Consider the following 20,208-nt stretch of genomic DNA (forward strand, 5'->3'; position numbering starts at 1 on the left):
CAAGAATGCAAACATCTATACAAAAAATAAATAAAAAATAGTCACTTTTTTAAGATTGCAACCCGTGGGTTTATCGGTGGATCTAACCCACCTGTATTGTGACCCACGGGTCATATTATTATAATTATTATATTAAAAAAAAATAAAAAAATAAAGAAGTGGCCCACGATGGGTCACCAAGTGACCAAGTGGCCCTCTATGACCCACCGGGTCAGACCCGCCAAATTTTTTTTTTTAATATAATAATTTTTTATTTATGAATAAGGGTAAATTTGAAATTTTAAAAATTTTTAGGAGTATAATGTATAAAAGTCTTTTACTCATTTCACCGTTTGTTTTAACTGCAATATCTAATAGTAAAGTGATATTTGGAACGAAACGAAAATTCAATACACTAAAGTAAGAGACATTGAACATTAGAGAGTATTTGCAAAAAGAGCGTAAGTTCATGTGAAATAAGTGAAAAATGTTTTCAGTCGACAGAAGCACCAAATTCTGTTCAGATGGGTCATGACCCCAAACTTGGAACGTGCCAATCTGTCCAAACAAATGTGATGGTAATTACAAAATATCAGCCCCACACATCATTCTTGCATTTGGACCGTCGAAAAAACTGAAGGTTTATTTTACAGCATCTTGCAAATAATCCAACAACATACAGATTTTGGTCATGTCTGGAAAAATAATCTACATTTGGCCAAGAATATATAAATCTGAACCAACATACTACTCTCATTATCTGTTAAAAGATGAAGAAGCACATATCCAGATATCCTATTTAAGCAAATATGATTACATATCATCTGTTTACTAATCACTTTATACCAATCAATCGATTTTAGTGCAATTTGTATCTTTTGATGTTAACTTCAGGAAATTTGAGAACACAAATCCACGCAAGGCTGAAAACAAAAAAATAAATATATCCTACAATTTTTTCAAAATTAATTTTAGCTGCAGAACATTAAAGACTACCTTCCAAATCTTTCCATTCAACCAGGTCATGAAAATACCATCAATCAAAAGGTAACATCTAAAAAAAACCTATACTTCGTCCCTAAACTTGCTTCAAGTTGATTTTTTTTTTTTTTTTTTCTTTCTTTTTCTTTCTCAAAAAGGAGGAGGAGCCTAAGGAGTAAAAAGGGGAATTATTTACACCCTCTTGGGCTTCTTCGCAGCCCCTTCTTTCTTATCACCCTCTGCAGCTTTTTTCTTATCCTTTCTCTCCCTTTTCTTTAGAGCTGTCATGTGGGCCTTGAGGATAGTTGCATAAGAAGCTTGAAAGCGCTGATGATCCTTTGCTCCAACCTTTCCAATCAAAACCAGTGAAAACTGTAAGCCATGCACTAAAAGTAGGCTGTAATCTCAACAAGCATAAAGTTCCATTGAAGTCAAAAAAAAAAAACAAAGAATGTCCATCAACCTAGCACAAACAAGAGAATGCTCTAGCTTCGGACCCTATTTTGGTACCATGGCCCAAAACCTATGAAATAAATCACAGACGTTTTACATAATTTTGTAATGCTTCTCCACAAAGTATCAATTTCTCTTTAACCTAAACACCCACTTATAATCATTCTCTATCATCAAATAGAACGAGGAAACCTCCAACCACAACCATGTGGCCGCAACTACATGCTTTTCTCACTCTAGCAGGTGATACCTAAAAGAATCTATTATCTTGAATTTCAAAAAAAAAATATTCTTTTCCCAAGAACATTTGAATTTCTGCCAGAACATGGCTACATGAAAAACACAAAGAATTCTGATTAGGAAACTTTGATTTAAAAATAAAAGTGCCAGTAAAAATGAGCATAGCTTCCAGATTCTAATGCAAAATGTTAAAATAACAGAACTGTAGAGGGGGATTACAGGTTTCGTTTTAAAGTCTGTAGGTTCAAGGATGGTTGGATCTAGAAAGAAAAACTGTTTCGGATGGGAATTATAGATTATCTTTATAGCTTTCTAAAAAAAAAATTAAATAAGTAAAACCTAGGCAATCACACCTAAGTTTCCAAAGCAATCACACATGGAAGGAAAAAAAGAAGAAAATTACACTATTAAAAAGAGCTTAAAATTCCTGGAAAAGAGCTGGCAGCAAAACCTCAGAAATATGTTCCACCTTGTTTATCTAATATATGTTTTGAAACTACAGAATCATCATGCTATATGATGGTATAGCGTAGTCCAAAATCACAGCTGCACCAGCAAGGTAATCATGGTACCTTGTGAGGTCCTGAATTCCAAGCTACTTTTTTTTTTTTTTTGATAAGTAAAGAGTGTTTTATTAAAAGCGTAAGGCGCCCCTAGGTACAAGAGAAATTCCAAGCTACTTCCAAATGATAAAGCAAAATAACTACTGTAATTTGGAGCAAAGCTACTTTAAATGCAAGGCAATTACAATACCTTGCATTAGCTGTTACCTTAAAGTAAGAAATGCTTCCATTTAATCAAGCAAAAGGGCAAAAGACTTTTTTACATGACATCTTCAAATTGTTAACAAAAAGGCAATTACTTTTTTACATGACATCTTGCTCATCAAGGAGATTGCAACTTCTGCTACAATAGACATCCTAATCCTATACAAAATCAAAGCTTATTTCAATTTTAAAATAACAGATGGACCCTAACAGACTATCAAAGCTTTCAGTTGAAAAGCCATTCAGTCCAACAAAATATTTGGACCAGGCATCGATTTGACATGCTAGTTAGTATAGACGACATGCACTTTGCACGGGATAAGTAATCATCAAAAAGTATAGTATCCATATCTCAGCATTTCTTGCAGAATACAGTATCATGTCAATCAGACAATTTGGGCCATAACCTTCCTCTAACCCTCCACTAAATTCCCCTACTCCAAGATGAGAGTAATTTAGCAGACTGTTCAGAATTAACCAATCACCAATGGTTCCCTAAAATCTGATTACTGCCTACAAAAATATTAGTAGCAATAGCAAAATCCAGAATGTTTACATCTGATATGCATGGGATAAATAATCGTCAACATACCAAAATTTCTTGCAGATTTCAGCTTTATGACAATCAAATCATATGGACCAATGCCTTCATATTCTAATTAACCTTCATCTTGAAATCAAGGTTTCCACAGGATCCACTACTCCAAGAAAATATGATAGAACAAACTCTCTAAAAAGATCCCTTGATAAATTCCTCAAAGCTGTAAGAAAATATTAGCAATGCTCGTCATATGACCGGCCCACCCTCATACCAAAGAAACTCCAATAAACTTTTAGCATGGACATTTTTTTCCTCTTTTCCAGGGTGTGTGAGGGAGGTGGCATCTCAAGTTTTACATCATCAACAATCAACCATGTGGTTCTATCTCTTCAAGCCTGGTAAGAAATTGCAATTCACCACACATATTTTCTTTAGCTTCCAATTCAAGCAGTAAAAGTTTCACCCACTTTCCTACTGAACTCAACAGCCTCACCCTTCTCTCATCAATCGATCAATTGATCCTTCTAAAACTATCTATTTAAATAATTCTTGTGAGTGTCCATTAAACATTTTATACCATCTACCAGAATACCCCAACTTTCAAAGCAAGGGGGAAAACAAACACCTAAGTTTTCCCCAATCGATGCTAGCACTATAGGTATAATGCAATTTCAAACAACAGAACTCTGCAAATCCCTCATTAAAAAAAAGTATTGCACAAAACTCAGAACTACATAAAATTTAGCAAATTGTGCATGGAAAAATACAAGTAAACAATCATATGTCACTCAATTCCAAAACATATCTAGGGTTCTCAAGTATAACTTCAATAATAAAGCTAAAGAATGGAAGAGCAATCAATGAGTATAAAGGGGCAAAAAATACACACTGAAGTAGAAATCGTCTTTTTCCCATCAGTAGCACGGATAAGGCATCTATACTCAATTGCTTCACCTGCAGTCGCCATTTTATTCCTCTGCACCTTAGACTTTAAGGATGCTGAAACATTACAATAATGAAAAGCACTGATCAGAATACCAAACATAACACCCCCAAAAATCCATTACTGCTATTAAAGGGATAGAGAGAGAGAAGCCAATGGAATGGAGGAGAAAATTTACACGTACATCGCTTAAGAGTAACCCAAACAGAACCTTTCTCGTTGCTGCGCTCAAACATGCTAGTGAGTTCATTAAGAAACGGGTCTAGCTGTAAAAGAACCTGAAAATAATTTTGGGGGGCAGGGGACAGGAACAAACACTTAGTTTCAGAACCAAGCCCTAATCACAGAAAAAGGAATCAAAGAATGCACAAATTCAACACACAAATAATAATGAAATTATTCTTCAACACACAAATACATAGAATCATTTACGGCACGAGCACTTAAAGGGCATAAAACCATTTCGTTCATAATGAATCAAAGAGCAATAAACATCACAATTTTCCAATTTGGTCAGAGAGAAATCCAGAAACACGCATTACAGTGCCGAATAGGGAAGCAAAAGGGTCAAGCATTACACAATTATACCATATCGGCATGCATACATAAACACAGATTTAATTATACAAATACACAAACGCATTATACAGATAATATAATTACTCCGACTTGATTTGAACAATAAAACCTAAGCGGCGGTGATATGCTGAACCCGAGAACCAAACAAACAAACAAAGATGCATACATAGATACACACACACACATATATATATATAAACGCACACACATAAAACATGTATATAGAATTATATATAAAAGGAAACAACAGGATCAGCAATAACAGAGAGTCGAATCACCATGATGAACGCTGTGGTTGAGATCTAATCGCCGATGTAGAAGTCAGAACCCCAACACACACTCTCTCTCTCTCTCTCTCCTCTATTTCTCTGAGAGTAGCAACAGCCTTGCGTGATTAAATTGAGAATCGCACAGCTACTTTTATAGTTGAAATATTATGATTTTCTTTTTCTTTGTTTTGTTTTTTTTTGTTTTGTTTTTTTTTTGTACGTGGCTTTTGATTTTAGCATTTTTAGGTCGGTCTTCTTTTCTTTTTTTTTCTTTTTTTTTTTTTTTTTGGCAGTGGGTAGGGTTTTGTGGAGTTAATTAGTTTTAAGCTCGTTTTGTTTCGACATAAAATGTTCTTACTCGAAAAATGATTTTTCTTTTATTTAATGATTTGTTTGAAAACATTTTTCGATATTATTTGACGCATATGAAAATCACAAACAAAAAGTTGAAAGTATAAAATCGCCACTTAATTCCACAATGTTCAAATTCCTCAATATGGTTGATCGGATAAAGCTTATCATCTCCCCTAGCATCTCGCTAGGCATTCCCAAGGATGAACACCATAAATTCCAAATCTTTGCTGCAGTTGCTTGTGACATTCTATGGCTATCTCGGAAAGTTTTTCACAAAGGAACAAAATTTGAGGCGATACAAATCTCGAAGAATATTATCAAAATTACTTTTGAACACTATAATTCTTGGCAATTGAAATCTCATCCACCTTTTGAGAAGTGTATTCCTCCTCCATAAAACTGGTTCAAAATTAACTTTGATGCTGCTATAAAGGACTCTTTCTTTGCTCAAGCAGCTATATACCGTAATCATGAAGGGATTATCATCTCTACTGTGTCCAAAATCAGCCCTCCATGTCATCCAAATTATGGTGAAGCCCTAGCAGCTTGTTTAGTAGGCACTTTGATCTCCTCTCTCAATCTCAATCAATTTATCATTGAATGAGATTCTCAAATTGTGATCTTGGCTCTCCAAAATTTGATTCTCTTCCAAGACTAGCAAATCTCCTCTCTTATTTTTGATTTTCTTGACTCTATCCCAGTCTCCTCTTCTTGGGAAGCTAAGAAAGTCAATAAAAGTGCAAACTTTTGTGCCGCAAAATACATTGGGCCACAACCAGATCTTTTTTTAGCTGCATTCCCATTTATCCCCCTCCTAGTCTTTCTGTTTCCGTTGTTAGTGGGAAATATCCCCCTCACCCTCTTCTTTTCTTTTAGTTTTTGCTTGTTTTTCCCTTCGGTTTGTTGTTTGTTGGTTTCTCAAGTATCTATAAAAAATAAAAATAAAATGGGGTTTATGAAAACGAAATTCTTAAACCCAAATCAAATTTGGGTCAAGTTGGGTGATTTTTTTGTTTCATTTTATTAATAAGTCATGCTTGCATGTGGTGGGTTGGCTACTAAACTTCAATTGCCAGGGTTGGATTTTTTTTATTTTTTATTTATATATATATATATATACACACACACACACACACTAAACTTCACAAAATGAACTGAAAGTCCAAGGCAAAAGGCCCTCAATATGAATGAATTTTGGTAGACCCTTTCATTCCAGATGCACTGTAATCTCTCCTTTGAAATTTTTTGAAGGGAGAATGATAATTTGCTTCATGGAGATATTTTGGGGACATTGACTATTGTCTTGGTTTTGCATTATAATCAAGCTCTTGTCTTCCAGCCAAATGCTTTGTCCAGACAGTCAATTTCTTCGTGAGAATTGCAATAAAAGCTGTTGCAGAAACGTTTCTGTAAACAAATATGGAACTGAAGGAATTGACCACTAGTTTAAACAACTTCAGTTTGAACAAAGGTTCCTTTCCAGAACCTAACTAAAGATATACAAAATCTGAAAGAGAAATCAGAGTTTACAAAATGTTCACTTCATTTCTTCAAGCTGAACAACCACATCAAAACTGAAATTTTCACCTGCCTCAAATTTGGCCTCCAGATCTTCGAAACTCTGCTCAACTCTCAAGTCTTTGCCGACTTTTAAACCTTCCTGCAACAATTTCGAAGAGCAGAGAACTAAATTTAGGCCGTGTATGATTGAACAAACCAAAAAATCCTCAATCCCAAGAGGGTAGGTAATCGTGTTGTTGGATGATGCATCACTAGGAATGCAGTTTCAGCATTAATGTCAACTACATAAAAATGATAGGAATGATAAATGAACAATATTAGGGAAGCAGCATCTTGATAAAAGAAGAGGATGAGGAAGAAATGCAACTTCGTTTTAACAAGATAACATTGAATATCAATAAATTGTCAATTGTCTTGTGCCATAATGTGGCGTGGCTGCTCGACTTTCCTAGAATATATCACATGTCAACTAATCCCTGAAACTAGAAGGATGTTTAGTAAAACCAAGTAACTAGCTACATGTTTGAAAGTTGTACAACATTGAGCGAAGAATATGAGAACAAGTGTGAGCTAGCAGGCGGTCTCTCAGAATATCTTCGCCAAATTAATTATTGTTCTTGGAATACAAATCAATTGGTGGATCATTCAAATATAGGCGTTGCATTTATATGTTACAAAAATTTCTCTTTCACTAGCACGCAAAAGTTTTTATGGTATGCATAACTATTTAAATAAAATTGCTGGAAATTAAACCTACATGCTCAAACTTTAAGAATTTTTCAACTATTCTAGAATAGTCCAAACATGGAGCATATTAGTTGCACATCTACAATACAGCTATTCTCCATAATATTCACCACCCACTCATAGATCATTTCATCTCTTACAAAGTTTAATAGGATGACCAATACTGCACTTTCAAACTACATACAAGCTATTAAGATTTAACATGCCAGGCACTGAAGCAGATACTAATGTACAATGTTCTAGTTTCCACTTAAAAATGCATAAGTGCTGACTTTCGACAGTAACGCTGGAACTTGTTATTGGAAAAGGTCAAATTTGGACAAGATATTAAAATGGTTCCAATAGTGATCATATCTCAAAATTCTTTTGTAAGTTCCAATAATTTGAAACAATGATTTGGATTCCATACACATAAAATACATGCATTTGAAAGAATTCACCTACTATTATATAGAGCATGACTAATATGAAGCTAATATATCAAAGTAATAAGCAAGCATTGTTTAGATAAAGCACATGCAAGCAAGTAAGAAAAATTCAGAAGTACAACAATTAACTCAAAGAAAATGAATAAAAATAATACTATTCTATATCTATTACCTTTTCCACATATTCAGCTATGGTAGAGTTGATTACTTCCATGATTACTTGCTTGTAAACTTTAGAAGGTCCGAGGACTTCTAAGAGAATGTCTCTTGGTATCTGATAAACACAAAAAGGCATAATGCAACCCTCTCCACGGTCAGAAAAGTTCTAAACCCAGAATGCTTGTGTGTGTCTGTATGTATCCTCATATGCATGTCAATCCAGGCAACCTTATATACATATGTTAATATATATTTGTGCCTATTAGCATGTAACTATTCATTTTTCTTCTAAATAGCTAACATAACTAATCTCTCTCTCTCTCTTGTGAACGAATGCACACACAAACAGAGACATACATATACATGCATGTATGCCAGTGTTTATGTGACTATCTGCATGTACATGTGTCTTTATTGGATGGTTTAGATGGGTGGAGCCACAAGGATCAGACAATAACTACCATTACAGGTGCCAATGGAGCCATTTTGGCTTCTCCATATAAATAAAATAAGAGAGCTGCCAACCCAGCCCCTATGCCCATGGTTGCATTTAAAGAAGGATAACTTTCGAACATAACTGACCAAAAAAATTCTATGTTGCAAAGTTAAGAAAGAAAAAACATAATGGTTTCAGTTAAAGAACAACCATTTCTTAAAACTGGAAAAAAAAAAATAGAAAAAAGAAAAGAGTCCCACTGCCCTGTAGTTGGCGTTGATGGAACAAAGGAACTGCTCTCAGTAGACATTGAAGATGTTTGTAGTTGCACAGTAAGCATATGAATTAACTTCAACATAACGAGGCATGCTATGTCAGGAGAGCAAAAGTATATCTTCCTTTTCAGGGTCAGGAGGGTGAGATAAATCTCAAAATTTCATTGACAGGTATTTATATATAACTACAAATGAAATTGTACACATCGGATATTTGTCCCACCAACTATTTTAGAAGTCTTTGATCTGTAATATGCATCACATGTGACTGCTAAGGGTTGGGGTTGACAATGCGTGCCAAGAATGACACACAGAGACATCCTCACTTAACTAACACTTGAAAACCATTTCCCAATTACATTGCAAATCACAATTAGTTAAATAAGTTGATTGCAGGCTGTAGCAGAATCAGAGGACAGAGAAACTTACATCCGGTGTTTTTCCTGATAGTCGTCAAATGTTTGTCAAAGACATAGCCGAGGATGAAATCATGAAAAAGAAAATGTTAGAGATATATTGATTGTAGGAAAACGAAAAAAAAAAAAAAAAAAAAAAAAAGGGTATAAAGTTATGCAGGACGATCCTTAGTGGTCATTTTGATAATCTACATAAGCAGTCAAATTAACAGCATTCAAACTTGCAAAAGAGAAAGAAGGCCAGCTCTCTCTTCATGCTTTCCTTTTATCTTTTGATTTAAGTTTGCACAAAAAAGCTCCTTCTTGCAGCAAAGTAATCTGGAAAGAGTGTGATAATCAACCAAAGAGGACATAAGAGGAGACTACTGCCAGAAATGTCGATGGACAAGGCATATGGGGCAATTCGGCCATATGCCTGTGAGCCATTTTCTCTTTGATGTCCTTGCCCCTCTGCCAGTTTGTCCACTAGATCACTCTAATATATTCTCATCCCAGCCACTTGTCTTCTTTTTCTAATCTAGATGAATATCCAATCTCAAACTTATAAACTTTATCTTATTTAATAATACACCAAGCATTTATCTGTTACATAACAGTCCCTTCAACTCAACAAATCATAATAATGTGTATAGAACAAACTATAGCAAATCACCCACATCATGAAGAAACCCAGATGATCCCTGAAAGTCATGGTGAAAGCAACAATGCCAATGATAGAGGTCACAATTGTCTGATATAATAGTTGCCTGTCAGAGCATGATGTCATAATCTAGATGCACATAAGAGCACAGAAGTGGTGGAAAAAGTGCATGGTCGGAGCATGTGGAAGCACCTCCATACGAAACCACAAGTACATGAAATGCTCCTCCATGCTAGCCAGCCACAACATATAACAGTTAAATACTCATTGAAAGCCACTTCATGGACAGTTGAAAAGGCAATAAAAGAAATGAGCCTCTCTATTGTAAACATCCACCGGATTGAAAATTCTTACCTCCTTTCACTCTTCGAAAGCCACGGATCGGCTGGGCTGCAGCAACCATTTTGTCGAAAACAATGTCGAAAATCGCTTGAGTTCTGATGCCAAAGACCTCAACGCTAACCTGCCGACAAAAATTCACTAATATAACTTGCGGTCGGTCAAAATCAATAATAGTAATGACTAATCATATACATTGCATTAAAAAAATTTCCATCAACCAAGAAGAACAACTAAAGAGGATAAGAATCATCTCCATGACAATATGGACTTAGCTTTCCTCGAATCATCATCACTACTGTTGAACAAAAAAAATCCCAAAATAAAAACATTTGGCATTACCATTAGTTCTCCAGCCTCACCGGTACTTGTACGAGAGATAGAGAACTCATCAAACAGAGACGAAGAAACTCCAACATCTTCGGCCACTAAGAAGTGACATAAATTATTATTTTGCAGAATAGTTAACAATAGAATCAGATTGCTACTTGGAAGAGAATGAATTGGGATTTGCACCTGGTGATAATATAGCAGAGACAGCAGGAAGATATTCACGGCTTCTCCTGTAAGTTGAAAATCAAATAAGGAGTACATGCAAGTTTTACGCTCATTCAGAAAACCAACGAAGTAAAGCAAATACCCAATAAGACTCACACATTATATGAACAAAATTCCCCCCCCCCCCACCCAAAAAAAAAAAAAAAAAGAATTAAAATTTTCAAGGCTTACCCTGCGCGAAATTCTGGGGCATCAAATCTCAAATGACGTGAAAAACAAGAGCTTCTACCGGTAAGCTTTGGAGTCAAGCCATGTACGGGTTTCTTGTGATTTAATATTATCTACAATAAATTTCAATTTGTAAGTAAATTACCACAGCATTTTACAAGTTTAAAAGCTTAAAAGGATGGAGGATAACCTTTGGATTTAAACCCAAGAAGTGGGTTTTAACGGCTATTTCCATTATCTCCTCCTCTTCTTCTTCTTCTTTAGTCTTCACCCTTTGTTATTTTATCTGGCTCTTGCGAATGCCCGGTCTCGCTGTGTCCAATCTAGTGCCAATAAGCGGTGAATTGCGGAAACGACGACGTTGTGGTGCTAGTGTTCACAGAACCAGAGCAAGGAGCAGCGCGTTTTGCTGCACTTTTGGCGTTTGCAATCGTTTGAGCACATAAACGGCGCCGCTTCTACACTTCAAGTCGTTGACAATGTGAAGGTAAGTTGTTGTCGTTCGTGTACGACCAAACGGCAAGTCGTTGAACTCTCCGGACAGAACTTGGATAAGACTGTTTCGTGAGAACACGAATCGCTACGGAAGAAGCAGAGCATGGCTTCGATCACGATGACGTTCAGAACTATTCCTTCAGGATTTCAACAACATCTCCGTTCTTCCAGAGTAAGCAACCGAATCGATTCTTTCCTTTTCCTAACAGTTTCTTAGAAACCAAACAGCTTTTCGAATAACAAGAAAGCTCTTGTTGTTTTCAACAGCAAATTTCCGTAACAAGCTGCCACAGTCGTGCTCTAACATGTCGAAGCTCCACATGCATCGATTTCCGTAATATTCAGCAGTATCTGTGTAGGAGGTAAATCACTTCTTTCTGTAAATTACTTTTGCAGTTATTTTTATGCTTATATAACAGACCCATCGAAGCACATACTGTGACATACATTACAATTTCTGTAAAATTCTTCAATCATATCAGGATAGTACATGGGAGTTCACATTTTGGATCATAAATTACACGTATGAAGAACCCTATGATGCATTGATTTTGAAAATGCTAGACCTTCTTATGTGCCTAGTTTGGAAAATAGACTATATAAAAAAGTCAGAAAAGCTTTTTTGAAAAAGCTTAATAGCTCTAAGTCTAAGTCTATTGTGAAAGACCAACATATTTATTGATCAATTCACATTACCTCTTATGAGATGCTAAATGTCCCAACATATTTCCTTTTCTCTGTATATGCATGTGTGTCAGCATGCTTGCGTCAAAGTATTTTCTGCCAATTTTTGGGTTACTCCCTTTACAAACTTTAACTTCCTCGGCTTCTTAATTTCAAGATTAGTTCTCCTACGTTAAAACTTTTGCATGCCAATCTTTTGAGAAGCTGGGGTTGATTGTTTTACATATTTAGAAATTGGACTTATAGAAGGATTTGATGTCACTCATTTCTGTTGTTTTCAGGCTAGCATTTCCTAGTAGTTCCCATAGGAGAGGTCTAATATCTGCATCTAGTTCAGGTGAAGTTAACTTCAAGCTGCAATATTATATATCCGCAGTTTCTTCTTTCTTCCCTGCCCCCCAACCTTTTTTTTTTCGGAAATCTATGCAGTTTAATCTCTTATTCCTACATTTGTTTTTGGTCAGCAGTTAAGTAATTTGGTGTTCTGGTGTTGTAGGTTTAGAGGCATCTATTACTGATAAGAAGGGCAGTGCTATAACATTGAAAAATGCGAAGATAGTCATCGAGTCTCAAGATGAAAATAAGATACAAGTGAGCATGCAATAAATTTGAATATCATTTGTGGTGTTGATATATAGTTCATCCCCAATAACTCATGTTTTGGCTTTATACGAAGTGATATGATGTTTCTCTAGACATTAGTGGTAGTTGGGATTGTCAGATTTGATGTTTGTTTCCTGTTTCTTTTCTCTTTCCCTAGGCATTTCTTCTTGCATGGTATTACCTGTAATGGGATAGGGATCGATCCAACTGTTGAGAGTTTGAGCCCCAACTATTGGGCTTGGCTTGGCTCACTAATGATCTTTCAAGTGCAGGCCTCTATTGTCTAAGATTCTTTATATGCATAAAAGTGTTTCTTTCTTTTGTATTGATGACCTGTCAATGCAGAACAGATTGGATAAATTTGGTTGCTGTTATGTTCTTTGGAGCCTTCTATACCATAACTTGGTCAATAGTTATCCTTACACATTAGTAGCTGTAAAAAATGAGTTATTATCCAGTAGTAAGTACCAATTGTTATACTCACAAAAAAATTAAGTACTAATTGTTTCTGAAAGATGAGATCATTCAATAAACTGTTCTTCAGAAAACTAAGTTTTTGTTCTGGTCACGCTAGAATTTCCCTCTTCCTTTTTAAGGTGAATGTATCATTATTGCAAGACTTGAATTGGTTGAGTTTGGCTTTTTTCTAGTGAAAAAAATCATTGAAGTACTCTAGTGCAAAAGTAAACAGTGAAAATTGTAAGAGTGGGAAGAACTCCAGTTATTTTTTCACTGGAGGCAAGCTAAACTACAAGTTCTCGTTTGTTTGGCTGGGTTTGTTTGGTTTGTCAACTTCTTCATTCTGCATATAGTTTTGAAGGTTGGCATTTTAATTCAAGAAGATGGGTGGAAAAAAAAATGTTACTAGGTTCTTCTATGTTTGGAAAATAAAGTACTATATTTATCTAGTTGGCCATCTAATGTGCAGTTTATGTCTATGAGAGATGTTGCTCAATTGAACCTATAAAACTAGCTGAAAAATGTTCAGTCCCGAAACAAATGGTTCCTTGTACGTTTTGGGAAATAAATGCCCAGAATTGGAGGTCTCTCTGGATTTTCCTGTATTCAGGTGTTATTGGACCTTATATTGTAATGTTCTCATAATGTTCAATTGGTAGGTAAGAGTGGAGTTGACTGGGGATGAGACGCAAAAAGTATTTGATCAGGTTTTAACAAATTTAGCTCGCGAGGCACCACCAATTCCAGGATTTCGCAGGCAAAAAGGAGGTATACTACATTGATATCCCTTGCCTTAAATTTCTCAAAATAAGGGTCTGTTTGGCCCTGATTGAGCACAGGTTGATACACAATAGAGATAATATATTGTGATTGATTGATTATTGGATGACCTCTAAAATACTTAGGCATGCACTTTGTAATTTCACTAAAAATCAGCACAGATATGTATGGATGTATATCATTGTTCTGTTCCTTCTAGACTATATTTACTTTGTAGTAATAAATTTTTTATACTTAACATATAAATTTTTTTCCGTGTTGTAAACCCAGGGTTTTAGTATATAATTATGCATGCAGATTTGTTTCAATTATTTAGATTGCAGATCAACCAACAAATGATATAGTCAATTTACTTTCTTTAATTTGTATACAATATATAATTGAAAACATAAAGGACTTGAAAATAATAGGGCTTTTAGATACATTTTTTTTTTTTTTTCTTTTCTGGCTCAACTGGTGGCTGTAGCCTCTTGATTAATTTCTGTAAGAGTATCTTTATCATCCTTTTCTATATGAATTTGTATTTTCTGCAGCCTATTAGTTTGTGAGTCCAAGAGTTCTAACAATATTTCATTTTGCTTGCGCACCCGTGCTACTCAAGGAAAAACATCCCAGGCAAGTGGCTTCTGACCGTAGGCAATTTTATCAAAAATCTCCCATTTGATATTTGCATTTAATTTTGTTATCTATGCTTAATCTGACCTTTTTGGTCTTAAATGTTGATTACTTAGAAAGGGGATCAACATGCTTAAACACCGTAGGCTTTACATTTAGAGTGTTAAAATATTAATTAAATAATTAAATCTATCATTTTTTAAGCATTTGAGAGGAGTTGTAAATTAACATAAACTAATAAATCCGAGTGTTTTTTTACCATATGCCCATGGTGTGTGAGTTCATGGACTTATGTACTTAACCTGAACAGCATTTTTAAGGTGGATTTGTGTTTATCGTGCCCTTTAATGGCTCCCCTTATTCCTTTTCCAATGTCAGGTGTTTAAAATATCCTAGTTTCAACTAGTTCTGGTGTTTGGTTCGCGGAATCTAATATTCTCAAAGTATTCATGTTTTTTTTTTTTATAGGAATGTGATACTTGAGAATATGAATTCCTAGGAACGTGACTAAACCCATGTTTGGAAATAATTAGGAACTTGATCGGATTCCTAAGAATATGAAATTTCTATGTTTCATTTACTCCTAAGTATCTTGTAAGAATTATTTATTCTTTCCAAAATATCCTTATGTTTCTTTCTTCAAGTGCATAAGGCAGTTTGATACAAAATATCCTTATTTTATTTATTTTTCATCTATAACCAAATAAAACCTCTTCGTTTTCGGTTTTTGTAGATTATGGTTCTCCACTTTTATATACAGAATTTACGTTCATTTCCCTTTTTTGTGGAATAAATAGTTCTTCACTTTTGTATACAATTTTGCAAATGATCACAATCAAACTCAAATAGTAGCATTACCAAAAAAATAACCACAACAAAATTATCCAACTTTTCTTTAATAACCTTAATAATATCCAATAGAAAATATATATATATATATATATATATATATATATATATATATATATAGTAGCATAAAAAATTACGGGGAAGGGAATGTGGGCATTTTTGTCATCTAAAAAGAACATTTTCCAAGGGCAAGGGAATGTCGATTCCCAACTGTCTAGAATGGAATTTACATTCCCAACAAAAGATAGTTGGAAGGGAATCCACGTTCCCTTAAGTATCGAGATTCCTCAAGTGCAACCAAACGAAATAATCTTTTAAATTTCTAAAAAACCCTAAAAAAATTACCTCACCCAAACAACCATCTACATATTTGTGTAGGATTTATTTATTAAATCCTATGCAAATACGTAGATGGTTGTTTGGGTGATGTAATTTTTTAGGATTTTTTAGAACTTTTAGATCCATTTTCTATTGTATTTACTCTATTTACACATACATTACTGTTGTTTTTTCACAAGATGGCAAATTTATAAATTCCCTCAGGTCCCAAAGAGCTTCCTCGTACAGATTCTTGGTGAGCAGCGTGTCACCAAGTTTGTGATACAAGAAATTATCAACTCAACCATGTCTGATTTTGTAAAGAAGGTAATTCATCTTCACCACTCACTACATGGCGTGCGTGTATGCATTTTAAAAGGCTCGATTTTTCATTTTTTGTTCTTCCTCAAACTCAATACCAGGAAAATCTGAATGTGAAGGACCAGAAAATCAACACAATCCAGACTGCAGAGGAACTTAAGTCCTTGTTTACTCCTGGAAAAGATTTCGGATTTAATGCCACAATCGAACTTGAAAATTCAGAAATTGAGACATCAAGTTGAATCTACTAAATGTGAAGTGATGATATTATTCTCCTTTATCAAACATTCAATTCTTTCAATTGCTCTTTCAAGGTTTTCTGCATCTTCTAATTGTTGTGATTGATGAAGAATTCATGTCAATTTGTAACTGTTATACCAGATGGGCTTTTCAAATTTATTTCCCCGAAGGAAAGAAATTTCCTCCTACTTGGGTCGTAGGAATTTCCACTAACCTAGTATCTAAAAGCATCATGTGTTTCCTTAGCATGTGAGAAACGAGTATTTTTTTAATAACATTAATAATAAAAATAAAAAATAAAAAATGTGTTTCTCAATGGACACATGACATTTGTAGAGAAGGGGACAATGACACGTGTAATAAAGTCCTCAAACAAGTTCAATCTTAGCCAAATTGACACATTGCCGAATACTTGTGGACAAGCCTGCTGCATCCTAACAACGACCAAACCAAGCTATACAAAGAGCACAAAATGGCTTACTGAAAGCATCAAATCTATGAAGCATAAGGAAGACAAGCCACATCCTGGAAAGTTACAAAAGAATTGCTAGCAAAGTGCATTGCATTGATTTCCTGTCAGAAGACCTGTGAAACAAAAGAAAAGTATTCATATGAATTGATTTGATGTTCCTTCAAGGATTCGGGAACCCCGAAGAAAGGAACACAAAAATAAGTAATTAAGAAACACTTTTTTTGAACCATGTGTGGAAACCCTAATAGGTACACAAATTAGAGGTTACAGCAAAAGAATCGTCACTATTCTGCTCATATATTCAGTTTTAAGATCAGCCAACTTTGTGGGGTTAACTGTACAAAGAGAAGCTTGTCTAGATCTTTTGCTGGCAAATCTAATGCAAACAGGCTGTGCCCGCCAAGCCCAATTGCATAACCAACTTAATGTTGTGTGTCAAGCTTCTTCCACACGTGAAGGGCTCTTCTGATGATTGGATTGGCTGAAAATCCTTCAGCATAAGCACTGATGGCATTTAAGAGGCTGATAAATTTCTCCCCGTTATCCTGTGCCAATTTAGAATTAGCTAATGAAACTGAGCATATAAAGTAGCTAATGAAACTGAGCATATAAAGTACATCCATGAAAGGTTTCATCAAGAAAAAGAATTCATGTCTAAAGTAGAAAGAAATGTATTATAATGGGTAAGATGCAATTAGAGGTATAATTCATATATTTCTAATTGCAATTTTCACCATAATGCATGTTTTTTTTTAAAAAAATAAAATAAAAAATCACAACAATAATAATAAAAGAAAAAAAAAAGAAAAAAAGAAGCAGCAATAAGCCCATTGGCATAACAAATATGTTTGTTCTCTATCTCCAAACGTTCAACAGAAACAATTGCATGTATTAAAACAAAGGATATAACGCATTTTATTAGGACACAATAGCGCAAGGGGGAAAAAGAAAACATCTAATTACCAGTTGTGTGGTATTTGCTAGGAACCATCTTAAAAGGGTGAGGCGCCACCAACAAAACGGTAAGTAGCAGGAAGATGTTAAAGATCACAAACTCACAAAACAAGCAGCTCTAAAGGAAGTACATGAGAGAACAGTAATGGCGGCGGCTGATTCAAAATGGTTAATATATAGCTTCAACAATGGCAATGGTGACAATGATCAGTAATGATCTTGAAATATAGTGCAAGTATATGAGCACTAAGAATGCCTAAATTTTCACTCAGTTGCACTAACATCCACTAAACTAAATTTTTCGCAAACTTGGAACTGAAACTATCATTAAGTCGCAAATAATCCCTTCAGTAAGCCTTCTGTCTAGATTGATAATGGGAGTTGACCATATGATATTCACATGGCCGCTAAAAAGGCAATAATCAACCTTAATATTTGTCCCAATTTAAAAAAAATTTGAGCTTCAGTTCTTTTCTCTGTAATTTTTTGATGTAATTAAATAGTTTAAAGCAAAGAAACAGTGACACATACCAGAGAGCACACTTGAGCTCAAGACCAATTTTCTGAAAATGGAGAACCCACGGGTTCAGAAATCTACTACTAGAATCACCCATTACCAATCGAAACAACAAAAGCTGAAGCCATCTTTGGGGAACATCATAAGCAACCAATTTTCATTGACAGAGAAGCCAAATCCAACAATGAATTAGACAAACCCAAAAGTGAAGAAAATGACCCTAATTTCACCTTTAATTGTATGTGCTTTTTCTCATCTGGGTTTTGTTTGGAAGTGAAGAAAATCACATTTTCCAGCGATAAAGTGGAAGAATTCAAAGGAGATGAAATTGACCCATGTTTTGAATCAGAGAAATCAAGTGGTGACAAGGCATAGCCAGCTCATTATTTTGATAGAAACTAATTTCTCATCTCGATTCTGTTTGGAATGTGAGAACATAGCACCATCCTCATCATTACCAGATTTTTGTCACACTTGACTGAGTTGTTATTCAAGTTGGCATGTGTACGGAGGAGGGGGTGAGAGTCTGGGCTTGGGCTCAGTGAGTGGGAAGGATTTGAATTTGCAGAAATGGGACACAAGCTCAATGGGTGAGAACTGAATCAGTGCAATAAGAGCAGTTGATGGCAGAGGACCTACTCCAGAACGCAGAGGTTTTATGTTTGGGAGATGAGCTCTTCCAATGCTGAGTCACCTGTGTCTGATAGGTTCGAGCAATCAGCCATTCTAAGGAAGAACTTAGAGTGGTCTGTGGACAATGCCGATCAATGTTCCCTCTTTTATTTTATTTTGGAGAAGAACCAACCCCAAGGCACGTGCTCAATTTTGGGAACAAAATAAGGCTGTTTATTGCCTTTCAGTGGCCGCAAAACGAGCACATGGTCACCTCCCGTTATTAATTTGGACTGAAGGCTAATAGAATGGGTTATTTGTTACTTCTTGACAGTTTCAGTAATAACTTGTCAAAAAATAAGTTCAAAAGGTGCAAGTGCAGCTGAGTGAAAGTTCAGGGGTATACGTACATCTTAATCTCAATGAAACCAACTGAAATACATTTTCTTTGGGAAACTGCCAAATGAAAGTAAATAAACACAGGAGACAAAGTAGGCACTGCAATTGGAGTGAAGATAAAAATATTCACATTGAATATTCAGAGAGATCAACAAATTCCTCAAAAGGAGCAAAACTGAAAAGACATCCCATCGCAAGTCTAACTTGAACAAAGATCCCCTAGACCCAAAGCTGCTGACAGTTATTTTCTTAAGGATTCATTTTATAACAATCATGCATGAAATTTCAGAAATAAATGGAGACTGGCTTTTATAGTCCAGTGCATTAATGGCAGCTGGAGCAAATCTACCAGACTAACACTAATCAAGCCGAGACATGCTACACATCATTCTCTCAACCATCTTTCCATCATCTATTTTTGCATATCTAATAGATCCACCATTGGATTGTGGACTCATATGAGTGTCATAAAAATTCAATGATAGATTCACTCATTCGCTATATGGGGATGGTTGAAAGATGGTTGAGAGAATGATTTTCATCATTTCTCAATCAAGCCCCTTGGAAATAGCATAGGCAGTTATGCTTACAATTGAATTAAAATAGACAAGTCAATAGGTAACTGAACTGACAAATATTCTGGAAATAATAGCTCGAATAAAGAAAGAAAGATTTGTTTGGTGGTAACTGCACGAACCTTTGGTTTGTTAAATGTGAGATCTCTGGTAGCAAATGGTACCATGTAAAGTGGAAGATCAGAACGTAGCAGAGCCTGCCAGGACATAAAGCTTTTACATATAAAATCATACTCCATTGACTATATCTTCAACCACACTATTACTGGGTAAATCACTAAAATTATATCTGAAATGTTTAGAGCAAATAGTATGCCCAATATGAGTTTTACAAGTCTATATTGTAAGCATTTTATACAATAAATGAAAATGGAAAGGAAAAAAGATGAGTCCGACTAATGCATATAGGCTGCAAAAAGCGTTAAAAAGTGCAGACCCCAACTTTTTCTTTTTAGGAAAGAGCATATGGTTAGTTTCTAAAGCAAATCATGGTATCTTCTTTCTTTTAAACAAAAGGCAACC

General features: G+C 35.1%; 4 protein-coding genes and 1 pseudogene across 9 annotated transcripts in view; 1 reads left to right on the top strand and 4 right to left on the bottom strand.

The window, feature by feature from the left end:
• Positions 1-606: 606 nt before the first annotated feature.
• On the bottom strand, positions 607-4,922 carry LOC132164410 (Signal recognition particle, SRP9/SRP14 subunit). 3 transcript variants are annotated; one of them, XM_059574921.2, is made up of 4 exons: positions 4,762-4,922; positions 4,083-4,182; positions 3,851-3,960; positions 607-1,308 (listed from the first exon to the last, which is right to left on the bottom strand). In XM_059574921.2, exons 1-4 carry the CDS (start codon positions 4,762-4,764, stop codon positions 1,153-1,155), a joined length of 369 nt encoding a protein of 122 aa, XP_059430904.1. In that variant the 5' UTR covers positions 4,765-4,922; the 3' UTR covers positions 607-1,152. The 3 variants fall into 3 exon arrangements, with proteins under 3 accessions (XP_059430904.1, XP_059430920.1, XP_059430912.1); XM_059574937.2 differs by having other exon boundaries at positions 4,116-4,182; positions 4,762-4,921; XM_059574929.2 differs by having other exon boundaries at positions 4,089-4,182; positions 4,762-4,903.
• Positions 4,923-6,461: 1,539 nt separating this feature from the next.
• On the bottom strand, positions 6,462-11,193 carry LOC132167076 (uncharacterized). Of its 2 annotated transcripts, none has more exons than XM_059577972.2 (8): positions 10,984-11,181; positions 10,797-10,906; positions 10,584-10,630; positions 10,410-10,495; positions 10,083-10,191; positions 9,102-9,115; positions 7,975-8,076; positions 6,462-6,766 (listed from the first exon to the last, which is right to left on the bottom strand). In XM_059577972.2, the coding sequence occupies exons 1-8, from the start codon at positions 11,026-11,028 to the stop codon at positions 6,644-6,646; spliced, it is 636 nt and encodes a 211-aa protein (XP_059433955.2). In that variant the 5' UTR covers positions 11,029-11,181; the 3' UTR covers positions 6,462-6,643. The 2 variants fall into 2 exon arrangements, with proteins under 2 accessions (XP_059433955.2, XP_088369588.1); XM_088513462.1 differs by lacking the exon at positions 6,462-6,766 and adding an exon at positions 6,773-6,908 and having other exon boundaries at positions 10,984-11,193.
• Positions 11,194-11,360: 167 nt separating this feature from the next.
• On the top strand, positions 11,361-16,230 carry LOC132167595 (uncharacterized). Its single transcript, XM_059578605.2, has 8 exons — positions 11,361-11,460; positions 11,556-11,650; positions 12,254-12,309; positions 12,469-12,563; positions 13,694-13,802; positions 14,416-14,429; positions 15,822-15,923; positions 16,019-16,230. The coding sequence occupies exons 1-8, from the start codon at positions 11,392-11,394 to the stop codon at positions 16,157-16,159; spliced, it is 681 nt and encodes a 226-aa protein (XP_059434588.2). The 5' UTR covers positions 11,361-11,391; the 3' UTR covers positions 16,160-16,230.
• A 471-nt stretch (positions 16,231-16,701) lies between these two features.
• The window catches only part of LOC132174791 (5'-3' exonuclease family protein), a 68,209-nt gene continuing 64,702 nt past the window's right edge, over positions 16,702-20,208 (bottom strand). For all 3 annotated transcript variants that reach the window (XM_059586497.2, XM_059586473.2, XM_059586488.2), the window contains 2 exons: positions 19,809-19,883; positions 16,702-17,174 (listed from right to left, as the gene is read on the bottom strand). In XM_059586497.2, coding sequence (XP_059442480.1) covers positions 17,052-17,174; positions 19,809-19,883 — 198 coding nt within the window. In that variant the 3' untranslated portion in view covers positions 16,702-17,051. The remainder of the gene's footprint in view (positions 17,175-19,808; positions 19,884-20,208) is intronic.
• Positions 17,181-19,802, bottom strand: LOC148587673 (uncharacterized; annotated as a pseudogene).

Source organism: Corylus avellana, chromosome 2, assembly GCF_965113065.1.
Source record: "Corylus avellana chromosome 2, dhCorAvel1.hap1.2, whole genome shotgun sequence".
Classification (NCBI taxonomy): Eukaryota; Viridiplantae; Streptophyta; class Magnoliopsida; order Fagales; family Betulaceae; genus Corylus; species Corylus avellana.